Source organism: Anser anser, assembly GCF_964211835.1.
Source record: "Anser anser genome assembly, chromosome: W".
NCBI classification, from domain to species: Eukaryota; Metazoa; Chordata; class Aves; order Anseriformes; family Anatidae; genus Anser; species Anser anser.
The window spans coordinates 10,110,139-10,129,910 of record NC_139731.1 but is presented as its reverse complement, the minus strand read 5'-3'; the positions used below and the strand labels follow the sequence as shown (position 1 = coordinate 10,129,910).

The window sequence follows — 19,772 nt, the reverse complement described above, 5'->3', positions numbered from 1 at the left end:
CTTGTAATATATATGTGTGGTGTTTTTGCCCTGCTATGCAGCTGAGCTCCACCGCAACCGCTCTCTCAATCCCCCTCCTCAAAGGGAAAGAGGGAGAAAATATGATGAAAAGGGCTCAAGGTTTCAGATAAGGACAGGGAATTCACTCAACAATTATTGTCACAGGCAAAACAGACTCAGCTCAGGGAGATTAATATAATTTATTGCCTATCACTAGTAGACTAGAACAGTGAGAAACTAAAAGCAAACTAAAAACACTTCCCCCCCCCCCTTGTATGTCCTCCCCCTGAGTGGCGCAGGGGAATGGGGGTTACAGTCAGTCCATAACACTTCATCTCTGCTGCTCCTTCATGATCACTCTCTTCCCCTGCTCCAACGTGGGGTCCCTCCCACAGGATGCAGTCCTTCTCATACTGATTCTATGTGGGCTTCCCACAGTCAGCAGCTCTTCAACAACTGCTGAGTAATTTTGATGTAAAGAGAGTAGAGATCAAGTTTCCAGTTAACTTGCTATTTCTTACACTTCTTAGATCTTACACCTGACACACCTCACAGTCCTTTACTTCCCTGAAGCTCCCAGTGGTGGATCTCCCACCTGGGCAGTCTCATTTCATGCATCATGGAAAATGTAATCCAGCAGGGTAAACTGGCCTACAGGAATGAAGAGATCAGGTGCTCCAGTTACAGCTTCTGCATCACGTCAGTAAGTACTGCTCATTGCTAAATCCAGATGGCATGAAGAAGTTTCATTTTCAACTGGAACTTACCAGAAAGCCTATTTTCAAGCTGAAGTTTCAAAGTATTTATTAGCTAGTCCAAATCCTTTATGTATTTTCACAATATTTTGCATTAGCAGTCTGACTGTAATTAGGGCCAGAGTTGTATCCATCAGTTCCTGCTACAAGTAGAGGTAACAAAACACAGACTTCATTTGATATTTACTCTGTGTTATTCGCGAGTCTCATATCCTTGTGCTGGGTTTGGCTGGGATGGAGTTAACTTCAACTTTCAGTTGTGCCCAGTGACAGGACAAGAGGCAACAGGCACAAACTGAAGTAAAGTAGGTTCCGGCTGAATATGAGAGGGCACTTCTTTACTGTGAGGGTGACAGAGCACTGGAACAGGTTGCATAGAGAGAGGTTGTGGAGTCTCCCTCTCTGGAGATATTCAAAACCCACCTGGATGCCATCCTGCACAATGTGCTCTAGGTGATCCTGCTTGGCAGAGGGGTTGGACTAGATGATCTTTAGAGGTCCCTTCCAAACTCAACCATTCTGTGATTCTATTCACAACTTTCCCCACAGCAGCCCATATAGTGCTGTGCTTTGCACTTGTAGCTAGAACAGCACTGGTATCACACCAATGTTTTGTCTATGGCTGAGAAGTACTGGCACAGCATCAAAACCCTCTCCAACCCCCCCAAGAACCAATGGGCTGGGGGTGGGCAAGAGGTGGGGAGGGGACATCACCAGGGCAGCTGACCAAACGGATATTCCATACCACATGATGTGACACCCAGCAACAAAAGGTGGGAAAGGGGAAGGAGAGGGGGGGCTCTCATGAAAATATCTGTCTTCCCAATCAACTGCTATGCATATTGAGGCCCTGCTTCCTAGTATGTGGCCAACCATCGCTTGCTGATGGAAAGTAGAGAATAGTTTTCTCTTTCCTTCTGTGTGGCTTTTGCTTGTTTTTTCTTTCTTTTTCCTTTAATTAAATTATCCTTATCTCAACCTGTGAGCCTTCCCCCCCATCACATTTTCTCCCTCCCTTCTTCTTTTGAGTATGGGGAGAGAGCAGTGTGGTGGAGTTTAGCTACCCATCAGTGTGAAACCACCACAATCCTGAGCCTGCTACTGTGGCTCATCAGCTTTTTTTTTTTCTCCGTTTAATTTGAGGAATCAGTATGATTCTGAATGGTGTATTTTAGCGAATCCCGAAATAAAAAGAATCATTTCTAATTTACGCACTGCGGAAATTGCAGGCACACCGCCGCTCGCTAAAAATTAACCAGAACAGATGTATAATAACAGCGTTTTTACAGATCTCTCAACACTAAGGCAAACATATTTTAATTGCGTTCCCTTTACTCGCGGCGGGTTGCGGCACGAAGCTTCTCACCTTGGAGCGGCTCCAAGCCGGACCATTTGCGAAGCAAAGCGGCAACGTTATACTCGCACCACAGACAGGCCCGCGCGGAAACGCGCCCGCGGCACAGGCTGTGGGCCGCGGGCACCCCACGGCGCGCGGGGCGCCCCCGTCTTAACGGTCCGCGACTATCACAGTATCGCTGATAGAGTGGAAAGAGTTGGGGGTGCGGCTGAGGGAACCGCTTCACGGGCCGCGCCAGTCACGCATGAGGACAGCCACCGCGACTCTTGTCGTCCCCCACCCGTCCTCCGAGGACTCTCCCAGAAGCTCTGTCCCCGGCCAAGGCGATAGAGGCTGGCCAGCCCTAGCCTTTCTTCACGCGAGGGTAGTCGCCTCAGCCATTACCATATTTCCCTGCTGTGAGCGCAGTTCCCCTCACCCCGCCTCCACCCTTAGTGTTTCCAGCAGAGGTGAACAGCTTGCTCCCCCCCATTCCATTTTCTACAAGGTGTCAGAGAGGGAGCGCCACCAGGCCCCACCCTCCTTTTTCCCACCATGCGCGCAAGGCGCAGCCTGAGTTTGCGTGCCTGACATCAACGATGTGGGTGGGGAGAAAGAAGGGCGACACAGCGGCATAGTATCCTCGCGCCGGGTGGTGGTGGTGGTGGCGGCGGTGGGGATGGTGGTGTTGGGTGGGGGGCGGGCGGACGCGTGTGTGAAGCATCATTTCTTCTCCCTACTCCTCCCTGCCAGCGCGAGCAGTAAGCCTTCCTCTAGCAATTCTATTTCTGTTTGTGCCGGCGATTTGCATCTGGTGCCGACCGCCGACCCCCCCCTTGGGTGAGGCAAAGTACCCGTCCCTTACCCTTATATGGCAGAGGGGCGGGGCCATCGGCCTTCCTGGTGCCGTTTATAGGGTATAGGCACTTCCGTCCCCTATTTAGAAGCGGTGCGATCATGGCGGAGCGTGGTCAGCTCCCTCTCCCCGCAAAGCGTTTCTGCTGCAGACTCAGCTATGGTTCGAGCTGTAGACCAGGCCAGCGGGTGGGCTGCGCCGGACCTGGCAGCGGGGTGTTCTGTGCCGGATCCTCTTCATCCTCCGCAACAGTAGCAGCTGCTGCTACCACCACCGTTGCCCTGGGATTGCTGCCGCTTGGTAAGACCCAGAGCCCCGAATCCCTGCTGGACATCGCGGCTCGCAAGGTGGCGGAGAAGTGGCCCTTCCAGTGGGTGGAGGAGCGGTTCGAGCGGATCCCGGAGCCGGTACAGCGCAGGATCGTCTACTGGTCCTTTCCCCGCAGCGAGAGGGAGATTTGTATGTACTCCTCCTTCAATACTGGCGCTGAGGACCCCACCACCCCTGGGGGGATTGCCGTCAGTACCGCACCCGGTGGTGCTGCAGACGCTACCGCCGACGAAAGTCGCCTGCCCTTCCGCAAGGGTATATCTCTGCTCGATGGTGGCTGTGTCGATAACGTCCTGCAAGTCGGTGAGTCATTGGCCGGGGCCGCGCTCCGGAGATGGGCCACTGTCTCAGCCGCCCGGACAAGGGCGCTGTCGGCCGCACCGCGGGTCCCACCAGCGTGTCACCCACCTGTTATCCCGGGAACTGCCTACTCGCCGCGGCCCTGGTGGCCGAGGGCCTTCTGCCGGCCCTGTTCCTGGCAAAGCTGCTCCCTGCCCCCAGCGCTCAGGTCGGCGCAACCCCTTCGTTTCTACCCTGTAACCTAGGCTGTGCAACTTCCTCCGCTAGTCTCCTCCCCTTCGCCTCCAGAATATATAACTCCTTTGTCTCTCTTCTAGATACTTCTAGATTCTTACTTTCCGCCACTCTGCCCTGTTGGCGGCCTTCCACTCCAGTCCGGTGCTGTCGTTCCTACCCAGCAGGTAGCGAGCCTGCGAAAGGGTAGAGATAATCCTGTCCCTTTAACTCTCGTACTGCGCTGTGCCCGCTCCCAGTAATCCAGGCTGTGTAATCCCGTTTGGTTTTGCCCCCTCCCAGCGCCCATCCCCGGCAATCCGGATCGTCGCTGTACTCTAGACCACAATAGGGAGGAGATGACTCCGCCGCGGCCCCTCCCCCCCCCGGGGCCGTCGGTGGAAATGAATCAGCAGAAGGCGGTACACAGGGATGGGGGTGGGGAAATACGTCGTGTTCCAAAATAAAGAAATAAAAATGAATGCGAGATCCCGAGAGCGGATTTGTGGGACGGCGGTGGGGGGAGGAGCCGCAAACAAAGGCATTTCTAGGGCAGCGACGAGCCGGAGGAAGGGGATGAAATCCGAGTGGAGGAGGGGAGCGCGGGCATGCTCCGGGCAGACAGTGAGGTGGGGGAGGAGGGAGGTGGACAAGGGGATAGTTGCTTTGGGATGAGGTGCTTCAGGACAACGGGGGGGAGCGAGGGCTGCTCTTCCTCCTGCTGGAAGGGAACAATACTCATCCCTTTTTCCCCTCCCGCCGCTGTTCGGCTGCCGCTGCTCTTCCGCCATTCTTGGCTAATGAGCGCCTTCAGTTAACTCCTCCCTGTCTCTGTCTGGCTACGGAGGTGAATACCCTCTTCCGCGGGGGGGGGGCGGCTCGCCTCGGACCCACGTACGGGTGTGTGTATCCCCCTCGAGAGGGAGTGATCAGACTTCCACGGGGTTCCGATTTGTTTTTGGTGATGCACTGTGGAGGAGCTGGCGACCGGACACTTTGTTTTCATTTTTGTTTCCCCTTCGAAAGGGGAAACCAGACGAAAGAGGCTGCTTATTTTTTTTTCTTGCCCCCACCCCCACAGTGGAGCGGTTGACAAAGCAGGGGCAGGCAGGGCCGGTACCTCCGTCCCGGGCGGTCCTGAGCCTTTTGTTCGTGCTGAGCCGTGCCGGGCACTGTCCACGCACAGTCTACAAACGTGTTCCTCTGCATGGCTATTTATTCTTCTGAAGGGAAGCTCTGTTGCTGTTCCTAGGCTTGCTGTGCTTCTCTCTAGTCTAGGGTGAGTTCAGCTCAGAGGAAATCACTTAAAAAAAAAAAAAAATTAAGTTTATAATAATCTTCATATTTTTTCTTTCTCTCCCTTTCCGGAGGTCTGAAACACATCTGTGGTTCCTCAGGTCTGGCAAAGCCGGAAGTAGGGCTTTCTTTTTAATTTTGGCAGCACTAAGATTTTTTTTTTTCCCCGTTGCTTGCACTTGATTCTGTTCGTGAGTGATGAGGAATGACAATAGTGTACATGAGGAGGGTTTCTTGGCCCACTACATTAAGGCCAGGAATTCACTGTGAAAATAAAGCCAAGGGGTGATAAATAAAATATCCCTTATTCTCTAGGAGACACACCCAGTGTGGGCTTTGCTTGTTTTTGGCAGCGGAATAGGCCTCAGTGAGTAGTTGTGAAAGGAAAAAATATCTTCGTATAGCCTCTAAAGGGGAGGGGGATTGAGTAATGTTGGCAAGGGTCAATGTGAAGAAAGAAAACGTATAAATATAATTCAAGTGTTGACTACTGCTTCTGGAGCTGTTAAATGTGTTCTAAACATGCTGAAAATGTGGTTGGTTGTGTGCCTCCCCCCTCCATGCATCCAGTCTTTGTTGCATTGGCCCTGCTGTCAAAGATCAGGATGTCTAGAAAACTCATCATGGAAGTCACTATCTTAAAATATTTTTTTTCTGATTTAATCCTGCAAATGTGTAGAAAGACCAGAAGGGTGTAGCCTTCTAATAATAAGTGAAGAGCATTACATTGTGGTTAAGTCAGAACTGATAAAAGGCCTGCTGTAGGAGCTTAATAGGTGTACAAAAAACAGTTTCTGATTTGATGCAGTTCAGTGTAGATTGAAGCATCTCCCAGTGTAGACGTTTTACCTATGCTTTAATAAAACTTTCTGAAAAATGGAAAAGCGTGTGGAAGAGGGGCATCTTTAACCATATTTAAAGTATTATTTTTAATGTAATTATGATGTGCACAATCACATGCTTTAAAAAGGACTTAAATCCTCTACTCCTTGTTGCAAGTGAGTATGTTTGACAGTCTTGAAATATCTGGGAATTCTTGCTTTGGAAATGCATAGGTAGTGGCTGAGAAGGTCTGATGTTAATTGGAAGGATGCAGCAAAACCTGTTGGTAAGTTTAAATTCATACTAGTAGATCTAGCAGATCAGGTAAATCAGAAGCTCAGTTACCGAATTCATGTGCTAAAACTTCAGGTGACTTACCTTTTGTCCTGCTTTATTTAATGATCTGCCTGTTTACATAGGTCACTTTTCATTGTTAATTAGTGTCAGATATCTAATGTTATGGAATTTTTGGAAGAATAAGTGGGGGGGGGATGACATGATAGGAAGAAATTTCAAAGAAGTAGGCATTAATGTATCTTTATTGTATTTATTTTTTTGGCTCCAAATTTACCACATTCAAATGATCTTTTTAAAGTCTGGGAAAATCAAATGTTGTATAGCTATGTGATTTCTAAGAAATTAGACACTTTGTACGCATGCCAAGTTTAACTGCTAACTGGGTACTGCTGACAGCTAGTAGTAATGCAAATAGAGTGCAGGAGTTGTGCAGCTGACTACAGTGTTTAATTTATACTCAGTAATGAAATAACACTTGACTGTTGAGGCAGTTAAAAATGAATAAACTTATAACATGAGACAAATTTAGTCTGTAATATAGTAGAGGATCAAGTTTGTGTATATTCTAATTATTTTTGTACTTCTAATATTCTGTTAAAAGGAAGGTTTTTGGTTAAAGGACTTTACCAGCACTGGTTCTTTTAGACTTGTTTCCTTATGCTTCAAGTTTGACTTTTTCTTGTTTTATACTGGTGGCATGTCTTCTCTTTGCATACCTGTGTTCAGCTGTGTTCTAGGCATAGTGGCAGCACAAACTCTATCAAGTAAGCTTCTAGTTTACCCTTGTCAAGAACAGCTGGTGGGTTTTATTAGTATTTAATTTCTACATTGAGCTTTGATATTTTGGCCAGCCTAAAGTTCATCAATAAATATTCAGTGATTAATGATGGGATTGATAGTACATTTATGGAAATTATAAATAAATGCATGTAGTGTGGTATTAGGGCTTCATATGCATGGTGGCTGTTTCTGTTGTTTACATGCAGTTTTGACTGTGAAATAATGGCAGTTAAAATCTGTTAAGAATTAGTTAGCAAAAATATCTATGGATAATCTTTCTTGAGTCTTCTGGAAAACATGAGCTAGTCAGTGAAGTTGCATGAAGAACCTTACAGTAATGGATTGCTTGATTACACAGCAGCAGTTTCGTCAATGAAACACTTAGTTTCCTTCTCTTATTTGTGGAATACAATGCACTGCTTTGGGAGGTTGGAAAAAATGGTCTTAATAAAACACTTGTTTGCATATTTACAAAGCTGGCCTTGGTGACCATATTAAGTATGACTTGTGCTTCTTCAAGATGATTTTGCTGAGTCCACTTATCTTGAAAGTTCAAGAACAGGGAAAAATCAATCTAAATGAATTGTTTATTAGCTACACAAAGGAAACCTAGAATGCTTTTATTCAGAAATACTGTTAGGGACAATGGCAACTGGGAAAATTGGCTGTACCACTAATGTTGTACATGCAGAATGAGTCTCAGTTCCTCCGCTGATTCAGGTTTTAAACTGAAACCTTGCAAATTGACTACAATTAGTGTATTGGGGATAAAATATCAGTGCCATTATATTGTCTGGATTTAGTGTAGCTGTATTACGTAGAAGTATGAAACTTCAGTTTTGCATCTTATAGAGCGTAAGGATGACAATGTGCAACTTTTCTTAGTTCTTTGTTCTTGTAAGCCATTATATGTGACATAGCAGTCACGCAGCTTTCCTGGTCAAATCTAAATGCATGAACTAAAAGAGATGACTTGAGCTGAATGTGCTACTAATGCATGAATGGTAGACAGTGACTAGAAATAGGACTTGATGTAACAGATGCCTTGGCTGTCTGATGGAATAAAGAAGCTGAGAATAACTTGATTGGTCCTACTTAATTTTAGATGCATCATTCTGCTTAGTTTTACTGAAAGTTCAGTGTTCAAGCTTTATATTATATACATGTATACTGACAATAATTCACAGGCTTGGTTTCTAAATAGTTATGTAGATAAATGTAAGTGGCAGGTGTGAAGATGTGTTGAGGAATAAGTTTGGCTCATTGAGTAAGATATACTTAATGTACTTACTACCTCTCTTCTCTTCCAAGTAAGATGCTGGGTTGACTTTCCTAGATGAGAGGCTAGGAAGAGAAGTTGGGAAGCGATATCTGAGATAAGGTAGAGGTCACAAAGAGTTCAGTAGATTCCTGAAGAGGTACATTTAATGACAATATAGTCTGACTGCTCCCTCTATGTGAACTACTTTCAGTGGGTATTAGTGAAGGCACTGAAGAGGATAGATTGCTCTTCTACAAAATAGTATTCAAAATGGAAAGCAGATTAACAAATGCCTCCGGCTGCAGTGATTGGCTTTGGAACAGATGCGTTCTGCATTGGAGCAGGGGATTGTAATGTGCAGGGGGTTTCCTGCATTGAAGCACTTCAAGGCAGCTGAGGGAGCTAGCTGCCAGGAGCTGGCAGCCCTCATGAGGGTGGCTGATGAGGCTTGGGTGGAGCCAGGAGTGCCCCCCATACAAAGGCAGCCCCTAGGGAGTGTGAGTGACTGGAGTGGGGGGGGGGGGAAAGGGCATGGTGTAGCAGATGGATCAGGGAGTGATTGTATCCACCTGGCAGAAGGCCATGACCTCTTGGAGCTCGGCACCCACCACAACTGATGCAGCCTCCCAGACAGAGCTTGGAGGGGAACATGTTGCCACCCAAGTGTCAGGCTGCTGGGTGTGCCCTATTCTTATGCCACTACAGGATGGTGGTAGCAAGCACAGCTGTAGGAGGTGTGCCCAGGTTGAAGAACAGCTTTGCCAGGGTGGCAGAGCTTTGGGAGGAGGTGGGCAGGCTGAGGAGCATCAGAGAGCCAGAGAAGGAGATTGGTGGGACAATAATCTGCTATCCCTGAGACACGCTGCTCAGCCAGACATAACACAAGAAATTAAGGTTCCCCTACCCCCTTGCCACCAGGTAGAACGAGGGACCTAAGAGATGAGAGAGTGGAAGCAGATTCATGCTTGGCACAGCAGGTGAACCTACCTGCTGCCTACTTCACCTTCCCAGGTGCCCCTACACAACAGGAATAGGCTCTGGAACTTGATGGGCAGGCAAATGATGTGGACAAAGGTCCATCCACATTGGGGGAGTTGCCTGGGGCAAGTCAGCCTATACCCTGCATCACAACAACCTCCACCAAGGGGGGGGGGGGGAAGAAGGGTTATTGTCAAAGGGGACTCCCTTCTGAAGGGAATGGAGGGCCTGATTTGCCATCCAGACCCAACCCATAGGGAAGTCTGCTGTCTCCCTGGCGCCTGGGTAAGAGACATCACTCAAAGTCACTCACCTGGTATGTCCCTCTGATTATTACCCTTTATTGTTTTTTCATGTTGGCAGTAATGAGGTAGCAAAGAGAAGTCCAAGAGGGATCAAAAGGGACTTTATGACTTTGGGGCAATTGTTGAAGGATCAGATGCACAGGTAGTGTTTTTCTCCATCCTTCCTTCCAGTAGCAGGGATCAATACTGAAAGGAACAGGCAGCACCAGCAGATTAATACGTGGCTCTGAGGCTGGCGCCACTGATGTAATTTTGTGTTTCTTGATCATGGCGGGGGGGGGGGGGGAAGGATTTTTGCCCAGGAGTTAGCAGGGCTGATTGATAAGGCTTTAAACTAGATTTGAAGGGGGAAAGGGACAAAACCGGGCCTGCCAGCGATAAGCTTTGGGACTGCATGCCAAAAATTGAGGGCTGTATGCTAGCAAGACCCTTCAGTTTGCCCCACAAGGGGCTGAGTTCAGTGAAGCACATCTGAAATGTTTCTACACAGATGCATGCAGCATGAGAAATGAGGAGCTAGAAGCCTTGGCCCTGTCCCAGAGCTATGACATCATTGGCACGTGACTGGTGTGTTATGATGGACGGTTACAGGCACTTCAGAAGGGATAGGCAGGGCAGATGAGGGGTGGGGTGGCACTCTATCTAAGGGAGGCACTTGTCTGTACGGAGTTTGTAATTGGTGATTACAACCTCCTAAGAGCACAGGAATGGGCCATTCCAAAATGTCAGAAGTTAAGCAGAAGGGTCAGAAGGCTGGCCTGGCTGAGCAGGGATCTTCTTCAAGAGCTTAGGCAGAAAAAAGAAAGTGTATGGCTGCTGGAAGCAAGGTCAGGCAACGTGGGAGTACTACAGGGGTCCTTCTGCTCTCCGTGGGGGGAGAGAATTTGTGTGGTCAAGGCTCAGTTAGAGCTGAAGCTGGCCAGCAGTGTGGGGGACAATAAAAAAAGGCATTAAGTATGTTAACAGGAAAAGGAGGACCAGAGTAAACATTGGTCTGATACTTGATGAAGGCAGTCACGTAACAAACAGGGACATAAAAAAAAAAAGATTGAATGATTTTTTTTACCTCTGTCTTCAACACCAATGATGGGCTCTGTGACCCCAGGTGCCTTGAGTTGGAGGACCGTGACTGCAGGAATGATAAACTCCCAGTTAACCCTGAACTTTTGCGGGATTTGCTGCTTTACCTGGATGCATCTAAGTCCATGGGGCCTGATGGGATGAATCCCAGGGTGCTCAGAGAGCTGGCTGATGTTGTCATGAGACATCTCTCAATTACTTTTCAATGATCTTGAGAATCTGGGGAGGTCCCAGTTGACTGGAAGCTGGCAAATGTTGTGCCAGTTTTCAAGAAGGGCAAGAAAGAAGACCCCGGTAATTACAGGCCTGTCAGGCTCACTTCAGTGCCTAGTAAAATTATGGAGAAAATTATTCTGTGTGTCACTGAAAAACACCTGAAGGACAACACAGGTGCTGGATTCTGCATCTGGGAAAGGGCAACTCTGGTTATATGTACAGACTAGGGGATGAGATGCTGGAGAGCAGCCCCACAGAGAGGGATCTGGGGGTTTTAGTTGACAGCAAGCTGAACATGAGCCATCAGTTTGCCTTGGAGGCCAGGAGGGCCAACCATATCCTGGGGTGTGTCAAGCATGACGTTGCTAGCTGGTCAAGGGAAGTGGTTGTCCTGTTCTACTGAGTTGGTGCGGCCTCACCTCGAGTACTGTGTACAATTTTGGGTGTCACAGTATAATAAAGATATAAAACTGTTAGCCTCTAAAGCAGGGCTACGAAGTTGGTGAAGGGTCTGGAGGGGAAGACACATGAGGAGCGGCTGAAGTCACTTGTATTGTTCAGCCTGGAGAAGAGGAAACTGAGGGATGACCTCATCACGGTCTACAGCTTCCTCATGAGGGGGAGCAGAGGGTCAGGCGCTGATCTTGTCTCTGGTGACCAGCAATAGGACTTGAGGAAATGGTTTGAAGTTGTGACGGGAGGTTCAGGCTAGATATCAGGAGAAGGTTCTTCACTGAGAGGGTGGTCAGGCACTGGAACAGGCTCCCCAGGGAACTGGTCACAGCAGTGAGCCTGTTACAGTTCAGGAAGCATTTGAACAGTGCTCAGACACATGGTCAGATTTTTTGGATGGTCCTTTGTCCAGGGGTTGTACTTGATTCTTGTGGGTCCCTTCCAACTTGGGATATTCTGTGATTCTATGAAGTGAACTTAACTATCTTGTTATTCTTGAAACTAAAGTATGTTTCAAGTTATGAAATGTGTGGCCCCTTCTCTCCACTCCCCCCACCCCCTTTACATCCCAATTTCAGTTTTATAAAGAAGGTATGCTTGAAGGAAATACTGTTTTTCAGAAAGCGCTGGACTTCTCGGTTTAATGGAATGGTGTTTGTCAGACTACTTTATCAAAGCAAAAGCTATTTCTGTTGTTTTGCAGTGGAGGCTCCATCATGATAGTGGTAAAACAAAACCGTTGACTTGATTTTGTACAAGTGTTTGAAACAGGCTTATTCATAGCGGGCAATACAGGGAAGGGTACTGATGTCAGAAAACTGAATACTTCCAGTGTAGAGAGTAAATCTGAAAGGAGTAAGATGGCAGTAAGTTCAAAGCAGCTACTCCCTGATAACTCAGCATGGAATAATAGCTAGTGAATTGTTAGACTGGATAATTGGGAAGATGCAATTCATGGGCATGTACTTCAGTGAATCCCTGTCTGTTAGGTCTGTCTTCCCCTTCTTCCTTGAATAACAGTAAATACTTCCTAACTTCTTTTGATGACTTGGGTGAGGGAATTGAGTGCACCCTCAGTAAGCTTGCAGATGACACCAAGTTGAGGGGAAGTGTTGATCTGCCAGAGGGTAAGGAAGGCCATGCAGAGGGACCTGGGCAGGTTGGATCAATGGGCAGAGGCCAATGGGATGAGGTTCAACATGGCTAAGTGCCGGGTCCTGCACTTTGGTCACAACAACCCCATGCAACGCTACAGGGTTGGGGCAGAGTGGCTGGAAAGCTGTGCAGAGGAAAAGGATCTGGGGGTGTTGGACGATGCTCGCCTGAACATGAGCCAGCAGTGTGCCCAGGTAGCCAAGAAGGCCAAGGGTATCCTGGCTTGTATCAGGAATACTGTAACCAGCAGGACCAGGGAGGTGATTGTCCCCCTGTACTCTGCTCTAGTGAGGCCACACCTCGAGTCCTGTGTTCAGCTTTGGGCCCCTCAGTACAGGAAGGACATTGAGGCCCTGGAGCCTGTCCAGAGAAGGGCTACGAAGCTGATGAATAGTCTGTAACACAAGTCTTATGCTGAGCAGCTGAGGGAACTGGGGTTGTTTAGTCTGGAGGAGAGGAGGCTCAGGGGAGACCTTATTGCTCTCTACAACTACCTGAAAGGAAGTTGTGGGGAGCTGGATTTTGGCCTCTTTTTGCAGATAACCACTGATAGGACTGGAGGGAATGGCCTCAATTTGCGCTAGAGGAGTTTTAGGTTGGAAATAAGGAGCCATTTCTTCTCAGAAAGAGTAGTCAGGCATTGGAACGGATTGCCCAGGGAGGTGGTGGAGTCCCTGGGGGTTTTTAAGGAAAGGTTGAACGTGGTGCTTAGGGACATGGTTTATTGGGTGATATTGGTTTGGTGTGGGGGATGGTTGGACCAGAAGATCTTGGTGGTCTTTTCCAACCTTAATGATTGTATGTTTCTAAGTAGAGAGTATTCAGAAACATCTACTGAAAGGAGGAAGCAGAGGAATATGACTGTTCAATGAGACACTAAGCTGTGATTTTAGGAAGTAAAAGAAAAACCACAAAAGCCAGTAAAGGTCAAAAGTTCTGTGAGAGGAGTCTACCTTTCAGCACTTCTGTAAATTGAAAAGCAATTGAAATCCTGAAACACATCGTGAGTTTCCACTGGAGACCTCAGAGCTATTCCTGATGCACTGCAATTGCTCTGGAACCAGCAAATGCTCAGTGAGTAGAACTGCATTTGAGACAAGGGCCTCAATGTACTCAATTATTTGGCCATGGGATAGAGAAGGTAGTGATGTGGGGAAGATGGTGCTACAGCATAACACAAGCACCTTGGGCAGAACTTATATGGATGAATGAGGTTTGTGAATTGGCAGCATAAGAGTGCAAAAAAGTTTGTGTAACAGCATAGTACACATGAAGCTTGATAGGTAGATGGGGAGGGTTATCTGTAGCTGTGTTTTGGGCCAGGAAATCTGTGAGGGGTAGAATTGTGTATGACCGTAGTAAGGAAGTGTCCTGAGCCTGGGGATGGAGGAGTATGGCGTGAGGAATAAAGGAAGTCAAAGCAAATCCACTTATCCTGTGGCTGCTGCAAGCTGATGCTGGTCTGAAGTGCTAGAAGTATAGTGGGAAGAGTATGTTTGCAGTGTGGTCTGGAGGTGGGACTGCTACTGAGACAGACTATGACTTATTCTACTTGCATTAAACTAATTAAATATTGTAAGTCACCTGTGGCATGTCCAACACAGGTTGGAGGGACCTTTGACTGGCCTGCCCTTGCAGAGCTTGGGGCTGCCATATACTGTTTTCGCCTCCTTTCTTCTGTGGGCAAAAGTGCTGCCAGGCTTTTGGTCAGGTTGATTTCCCATTGGAACGAATATATTTGTGACCAAGTGGGATTTGTTAGTAATACATGCTGTAGATATTGAATATCCACCTCCAGTGTGGTGGTGGCAGCTTGTTTAGTCCTGGTATGGGCATGCTAGTGCAGTGATATGGGCACTGGGAGTTGGCATTGTGATGAAAGGGCCTTCATGGTCATAATGTTTTCTTGTGAGTTCTGGAGTTGTTCTCCAGAAGCCCATTCCAACAAACTTCTTCTGTCTTGGAAGAGTTCACCAGTAACAAGGATGGGCTGTGAAACCTTGTGAAATACTCTGGTCATGATTATGGTAAATGAAATAACTGGCTCATTTACTGTGCTGTGACTTGCTTACTGGTCTGTGCCTCATTGTGTAACTCTTAGAACAGAAAAAGGTGTTACTGTGCTTATAAATGTGTATTTCCAAGGCTTTTTCATGATTGTCATTTTCAAACAACCTGTTATGAAGACCAGTGTTTGTCATTCACCCTGAAGCCACATGATTGCTTTAGGTTGGCTTAAATACAGGGTGCTGTCAGAGGAACACTACAGTTTTCAAGCTTGTACCTTGTACCAGGGTTTACGTAGCTAGCTGCATGGTGAGACAGAGAATCGTCCTGCTTGTCAGTTTAGATCTGCTAGGTGAATTTTACTTCATTTATTGGCCATGTAAATGCTACTGTTGATTCAAGGGAGTGGAAGTTGGGAGAAGGGCAGGACTCTTTCTCTGTCTTAGTTACGCTTGGATCAGTTTAAAGTTATCATGAAGGCCTGAGTGCTGCCTGGAAAGGAGATGGCTGCTGCACTTGGCAGCTCTTTTGGCAAGAGGCAACCTGACTGTTCCAGGGACTGCAGCATGGATCTGTTCTGAACTGTGACGTCTGATGGGCCTACATGAGAGAGACATCTTCCACATCTATTAATTCACAGTGGTTTTCTTTGTTATAAAACCTCAACTAAGAGATGAATCCAACCACCATGCTCTCCCAGTGATTTTTTTAAAAAAAAAAAGCCCAATGAATCTTTACTTTAAGAGTAGAGGAAAGGGGAAGGAAATGCTTAACTACTTGCTCTGATCATTCATATTCACTTCTTTCTATATCTGTGTAGCTCTTGCAAAAGTGCTTTTTTTGTCTTCAAAGTTCATATATTGCCTCTTGAGACAGTACTGAGTATCAGCATACCTAGTATAACAGACTTTCAAGGCAATTTTTCCCCTTATTGTGCAGTTGTTTGACCAGATATATTCCATGTTTATTTTCATCCATAGCTGTTGACCTCATTCAATGAAGAGTTCGTAGCTCTTCGGTTAGGCCTGCTGAGCTAACATAGCTAAGGATGAGCTGCTATCTCCTATGTTTCTTAGCCTTTGATCAGTTACACCTCAACAGTCACACTGAAGGCTGCAGGGTTGTGGTGGTATAGCAGAGACTTCAGCTGACTTGCATGAACTTGATTACTGGTAGTAATGTGTGAGAAGGAAATGATGGAGCATGTTGGGGGGGGGGGAATACCCTTATTGCTTGTAAACTGAGCACTTCTGATACAGACATCACTGAGAGTCTGAAATATCTTTGTGGGGTTCCAGTATCATTACTGCTTCCCCAAGTAGAACAGCAATTGAGCAGAATGTTGCTGCTTTTGTATAATTTGGATAGTGTGCGAGTTACAACAGACAGTTGCTCCTGTAAGTGAGGCATATTTACTGAAATGGTCTGTCTTCAGGATTGGAATAAAGCAAATCTGTGATCTATTCCAGGTGGACCGAAGTAACGCAGAACTAAGCTTGCCCATAACTGATGGGGGGAAGAAGGACATTGGAAGCTGTTGTATACTTCAGTGTGGATGAACCTATTTTCAGGGCAGAAATGGCTTTTTATCATAAAGAGAGATTTCATGGGGGCATTATGCAGGTCACTGGGATAGGCTGTTTTGACTTTCTCGACTGCTTGCACTAGGGAGAAATGAAAGCAAGCCAGTACAAAGCTTTAAACAGTAGCTTGCTTCAATGTAGAAGGATCGATCTGGGTTGCTCACTTCCTAGAGCTTTCCTACAGATCTGCCTGGAGGATTGTGGCTGTCAGACTATAAAGCATGCATGAGTGAGAAAACCAGTCCTTAAGTTGTATATAATTTATGTAGAGTACTATGGTGGTTTTACCCTGCTGGACAGAAACTCTACCACAACTGTGTTCTCACTCCCCCTCCTCAAAAGAAGAAGGGGAGAAGGAAGTGTGATGGAAGGGGGGGAAAAAAGGGATCACAGGTTGAGATAAGGGTAACTTAAAGGAAAAAGAGGGGAAAAAACAAGCAAAGGCTACGCAGAAGTAAAGAGGGAAGAAAATTCTCTATTTTCCATCAGCAAGCGATGTTCAGCCATGTCCTGGGAAGCAGGGCCTTAACACATGTAGCAGTTGTTTGGGAGGACAGATGTCTTCATAATGAGAGTCTCCCCTCCTCTTCTTCCCCTTTCCCACCTTTTGTTGCTGAGTGTGATATCATGTGTTATGGAATATCCCTTTGGTTGGTTTAGTTCAGCTTCCCTGGTGATGTCCCCTCCCTACCTCTTGCTCACCCCAAGCCTACTGGCTTGGGGGGGGGGGGTAGTGTTGGAGAGGGTCTTGATGCTGTGCCAGCACTGCTCAGCAATAAACAAAACATTAGTGTGATACCAATACTGTTCTAGCTACAAGTGCAGAGTATAACACTGTATGAGCCACTGCAGGGAAAGCTAACTCCATCCCAGCAAGACCCAGTACAGGTACTTCGCCTTTCCTCATTGTCTCCTGCTGGAAAGGAACCTGCATGACCTCCCACCCTAATTGGAGTGTCTTATTTCCTTCCTAGTCTCTGCAGGTGATGTTTGTCATCAGTGTATGTATATATTAAGGCTTTAAAACTAAATAGTTTTCCTCATTTGAGGAAGGTGAAGTTAACTAGTCTGTTATCTTCTCCGCCTCATTGCTGGCTTCATTGCTGCACTGCTACCAGTCTTCTAAAATTAGATGGCTTCGTTGTCAAATCATATTTTAGGTTGATGGTAGGTGTTTATACTTTTGTGAGATGACCATGATTTTCATAAGTCAGGTTTGTTAAAGTACCAGCTTGAACTCTGCTCTACATAGAGAATGAAGAGCAGTCAGGTGTATCAGTCCTTTTTTTACTAATTATTTTTTCACAATTGTAGTCTTTTTAATCCTTCCACCTTTACCCCATTCCTCTTCGCTATTTTGCAGACAAATACAGTCAGGGGAAAATGGCTATTTAGAACTACAGTACTGAACTATACAATGTGCTATTGCTCATGTGAAGCTAATAAGTAGGAAAAATCCTAAGATTAATGCAAGAGGCTCTTTAAACAGTCTCATAAAACAAAAAATGTTCAGTTTTGAAATCTGGCTAAATTATATTCAGTGTAAATACTGTCCCAGGAAGGATGAAAGGCTTGCAGGACCTGAGTGGGGGAAGGAGAGAGAAACAGTACTTGTAGGCTTCCTTTGTCTTCATGAAATTCTTAATCTGCTATGACTGGATGTGTATACTTTAATATATTTATGCAAATCCAAAATTGTGTCACAGATTCAGATTATTCTAGACAAAGTATTTCAAGTCACACTTTATTCATAGCTGTTTTGTTTTTAATCTGGGGAAAACATTATTCCTTAGTGAAAAAGCATCATTTCATTGGAAAGGCATTTAAGAGGTTTAAAAACCTGGGATTTTGTGTGCTACAGTTGAGCGAGCCTTCTCAAGTGTGACAAATTTAACTCTGTGGGATTGATGTTTCTTTATGGAACAGACAGCTCACAGTGGATGTTCTCATCACAACTCTGGGGTTGAATTAAAAACAAAAACAAAAACCCACCACAGCATCACCAACAAAATCTGAAGGACTCTACCTAGTTCTTTGCATACAGATTTGCTCACATGTTCAGAATTTTGCAAAACTGGTTCAGGAAACTGGAGTTACACTTGGCAACCTTGCCAAAGCCATCTAGAAGTATTATATGAATACCTTCATGCCAGCTGAAGGTGAGAATGCTGCCTATGGGTTCATGGCCAGAAGCTGCTATGTGTCAGCTGACTGCTGTAGTTTTCCCTCCTTGGACCTTTATTTTGTACCTTCCTGAAAGATGGCTGACCACTTTCCACCAAGGGGTAAAGTACTGTGGATTACTTTCCAGTCCCTGTTGGGACACTGTCCACAGGGCAGTTTCCATAGAGCGAAAAATGTGTTAACAATCATGCCTTTTGCATAATTTTTGTTTCTGCAGTAAATGTGAAGCTATACAAGGCCGTTCAGCCTAGTAGAGAAGTCTAAGACAAGTTTTGGATTTTAAACTTTAAAGATATAAGAATGAAGTTATAAGAAAGAGATCCTACTGGGTTCAGATAACTGATACTACTAAAGTTGTGTAGTTTTAATCTAATTTTGTGCTGTTTGAATTCAGGCCAGAGTTCCTGTTAATTATGCTGTGCAGATGGCAGGTCTAGTTCATCTGGCAATCTTTTTAAATGTATTCATCTTTAAAGATAAAACAAATGTGTGCAGACTAGGAGCTGGGAGTTGTGAAATTACTTTCACCATGCTTTCTGCTCAATGTATTCCAGAAAAACTTAGAGTGCATAAAATGGTTTAATAGGCTTCTACCAAGCTCAATCTCTTACAGAATGAAGATACAAGTATTGAATCAGTTTTAACTCAGAATGCTTGGGTTGGAAGGAACAGACACAAAATAGACTAGTATTTATCTCTAAGAGGTGTCCATCAGTGTTATCTTCCCAAGAATAACACTGCATCAGATAATAAAGCAAAGAAAAGATGTTTTGTGTATAATGAAACTTTGTATAATTGGAACTTTGGCTATTGGGAAGTCTCAGAAGCCTCTTCACTTGAATCATCTATATGAAACTTGCTTTTAGATAGGAATGGCTCTTCACAATTTAGACCATTGTGAATGCTCAGTAAATACAGGCACTAAAAGTGGTGTGTCAGTTCTGGAAAATGCCATCTTCCTTAAAAGAAGGGAAAATCTGTATTGGATGATGAATTATGGTAAATATCCAGGTCCATGTTGTACTTCTCATGGAGACTTGTGATGTGTTACCTCCTTCCTTTATCTTCCACACCATGTGGAAGTGACAAAAAGACAAAGGCAAAAACAAATCTTGTGCTGTTTGTTAGGAAGGTGCCACTAAATGCACATAAAAGCAGGTGAGATTTAAACCTATTTGTTAGCAGAATGAGATTAAACTCATTAGAGGCAATGGTTGTGAACGCTGAAATCCTTTAACTCATAATTGCTGAAAACTTGAAACATTCAAACTTTTAATATCTTTTAATTTTCTGGTTATTTTGAATACAGCTTGGCACATCTTGATTAAGCCTAATTTAATTTGATGGATATGGAGAGTGAGCAGGATGCGAAGGAGAAACCTTAGTTGAAATAGCTTCGCTCAACCTGGTCATTTACGAAAAAATGCATTTCCTCAGAAAATGGGATAAAGTCATAATTTGGTCATTTGAAGTTTATGCCTGAAATAAGGTACAATTTGCAGTTTGATATTTTAATTGACAGGCTATTTTAGAGTGAAAAACATAGCAGGTGAAGGGCATCTGTA

The 19,772-nt window shown here is 45.6% G+C and overlaps 1 protein-coding gene across 4 annotated transcripts in view; it reads left to right on the top strand.

The window, feature by feature from the left end:
* Positions 1–733: 733 nt before the first annotated feature.
* Positions 734–19,772, top strand: part of LOC310888746 (zinc finger SWIM domain-containing protein 6) — a 219,639-nt gene continuing 200,600 nt past the window's right edge. Inside the window, exon 1 of one of the 4 annotated variants that reach the window (XM_083815763.1) lies at positions 734–2,692. Coding sequence is in view for 3 of the 4 variants with exons in the window: in XM_083815760.1 (XP_083671886.1) it covers positions 3,049–3,580 (532 nt within the window). In the remaining variant the exon portion in view is untranslated. The other 3 variants (XM_083815760.1, XM_083815759.1, XM_083815761.1) reach the window with 3 other exon arrangements.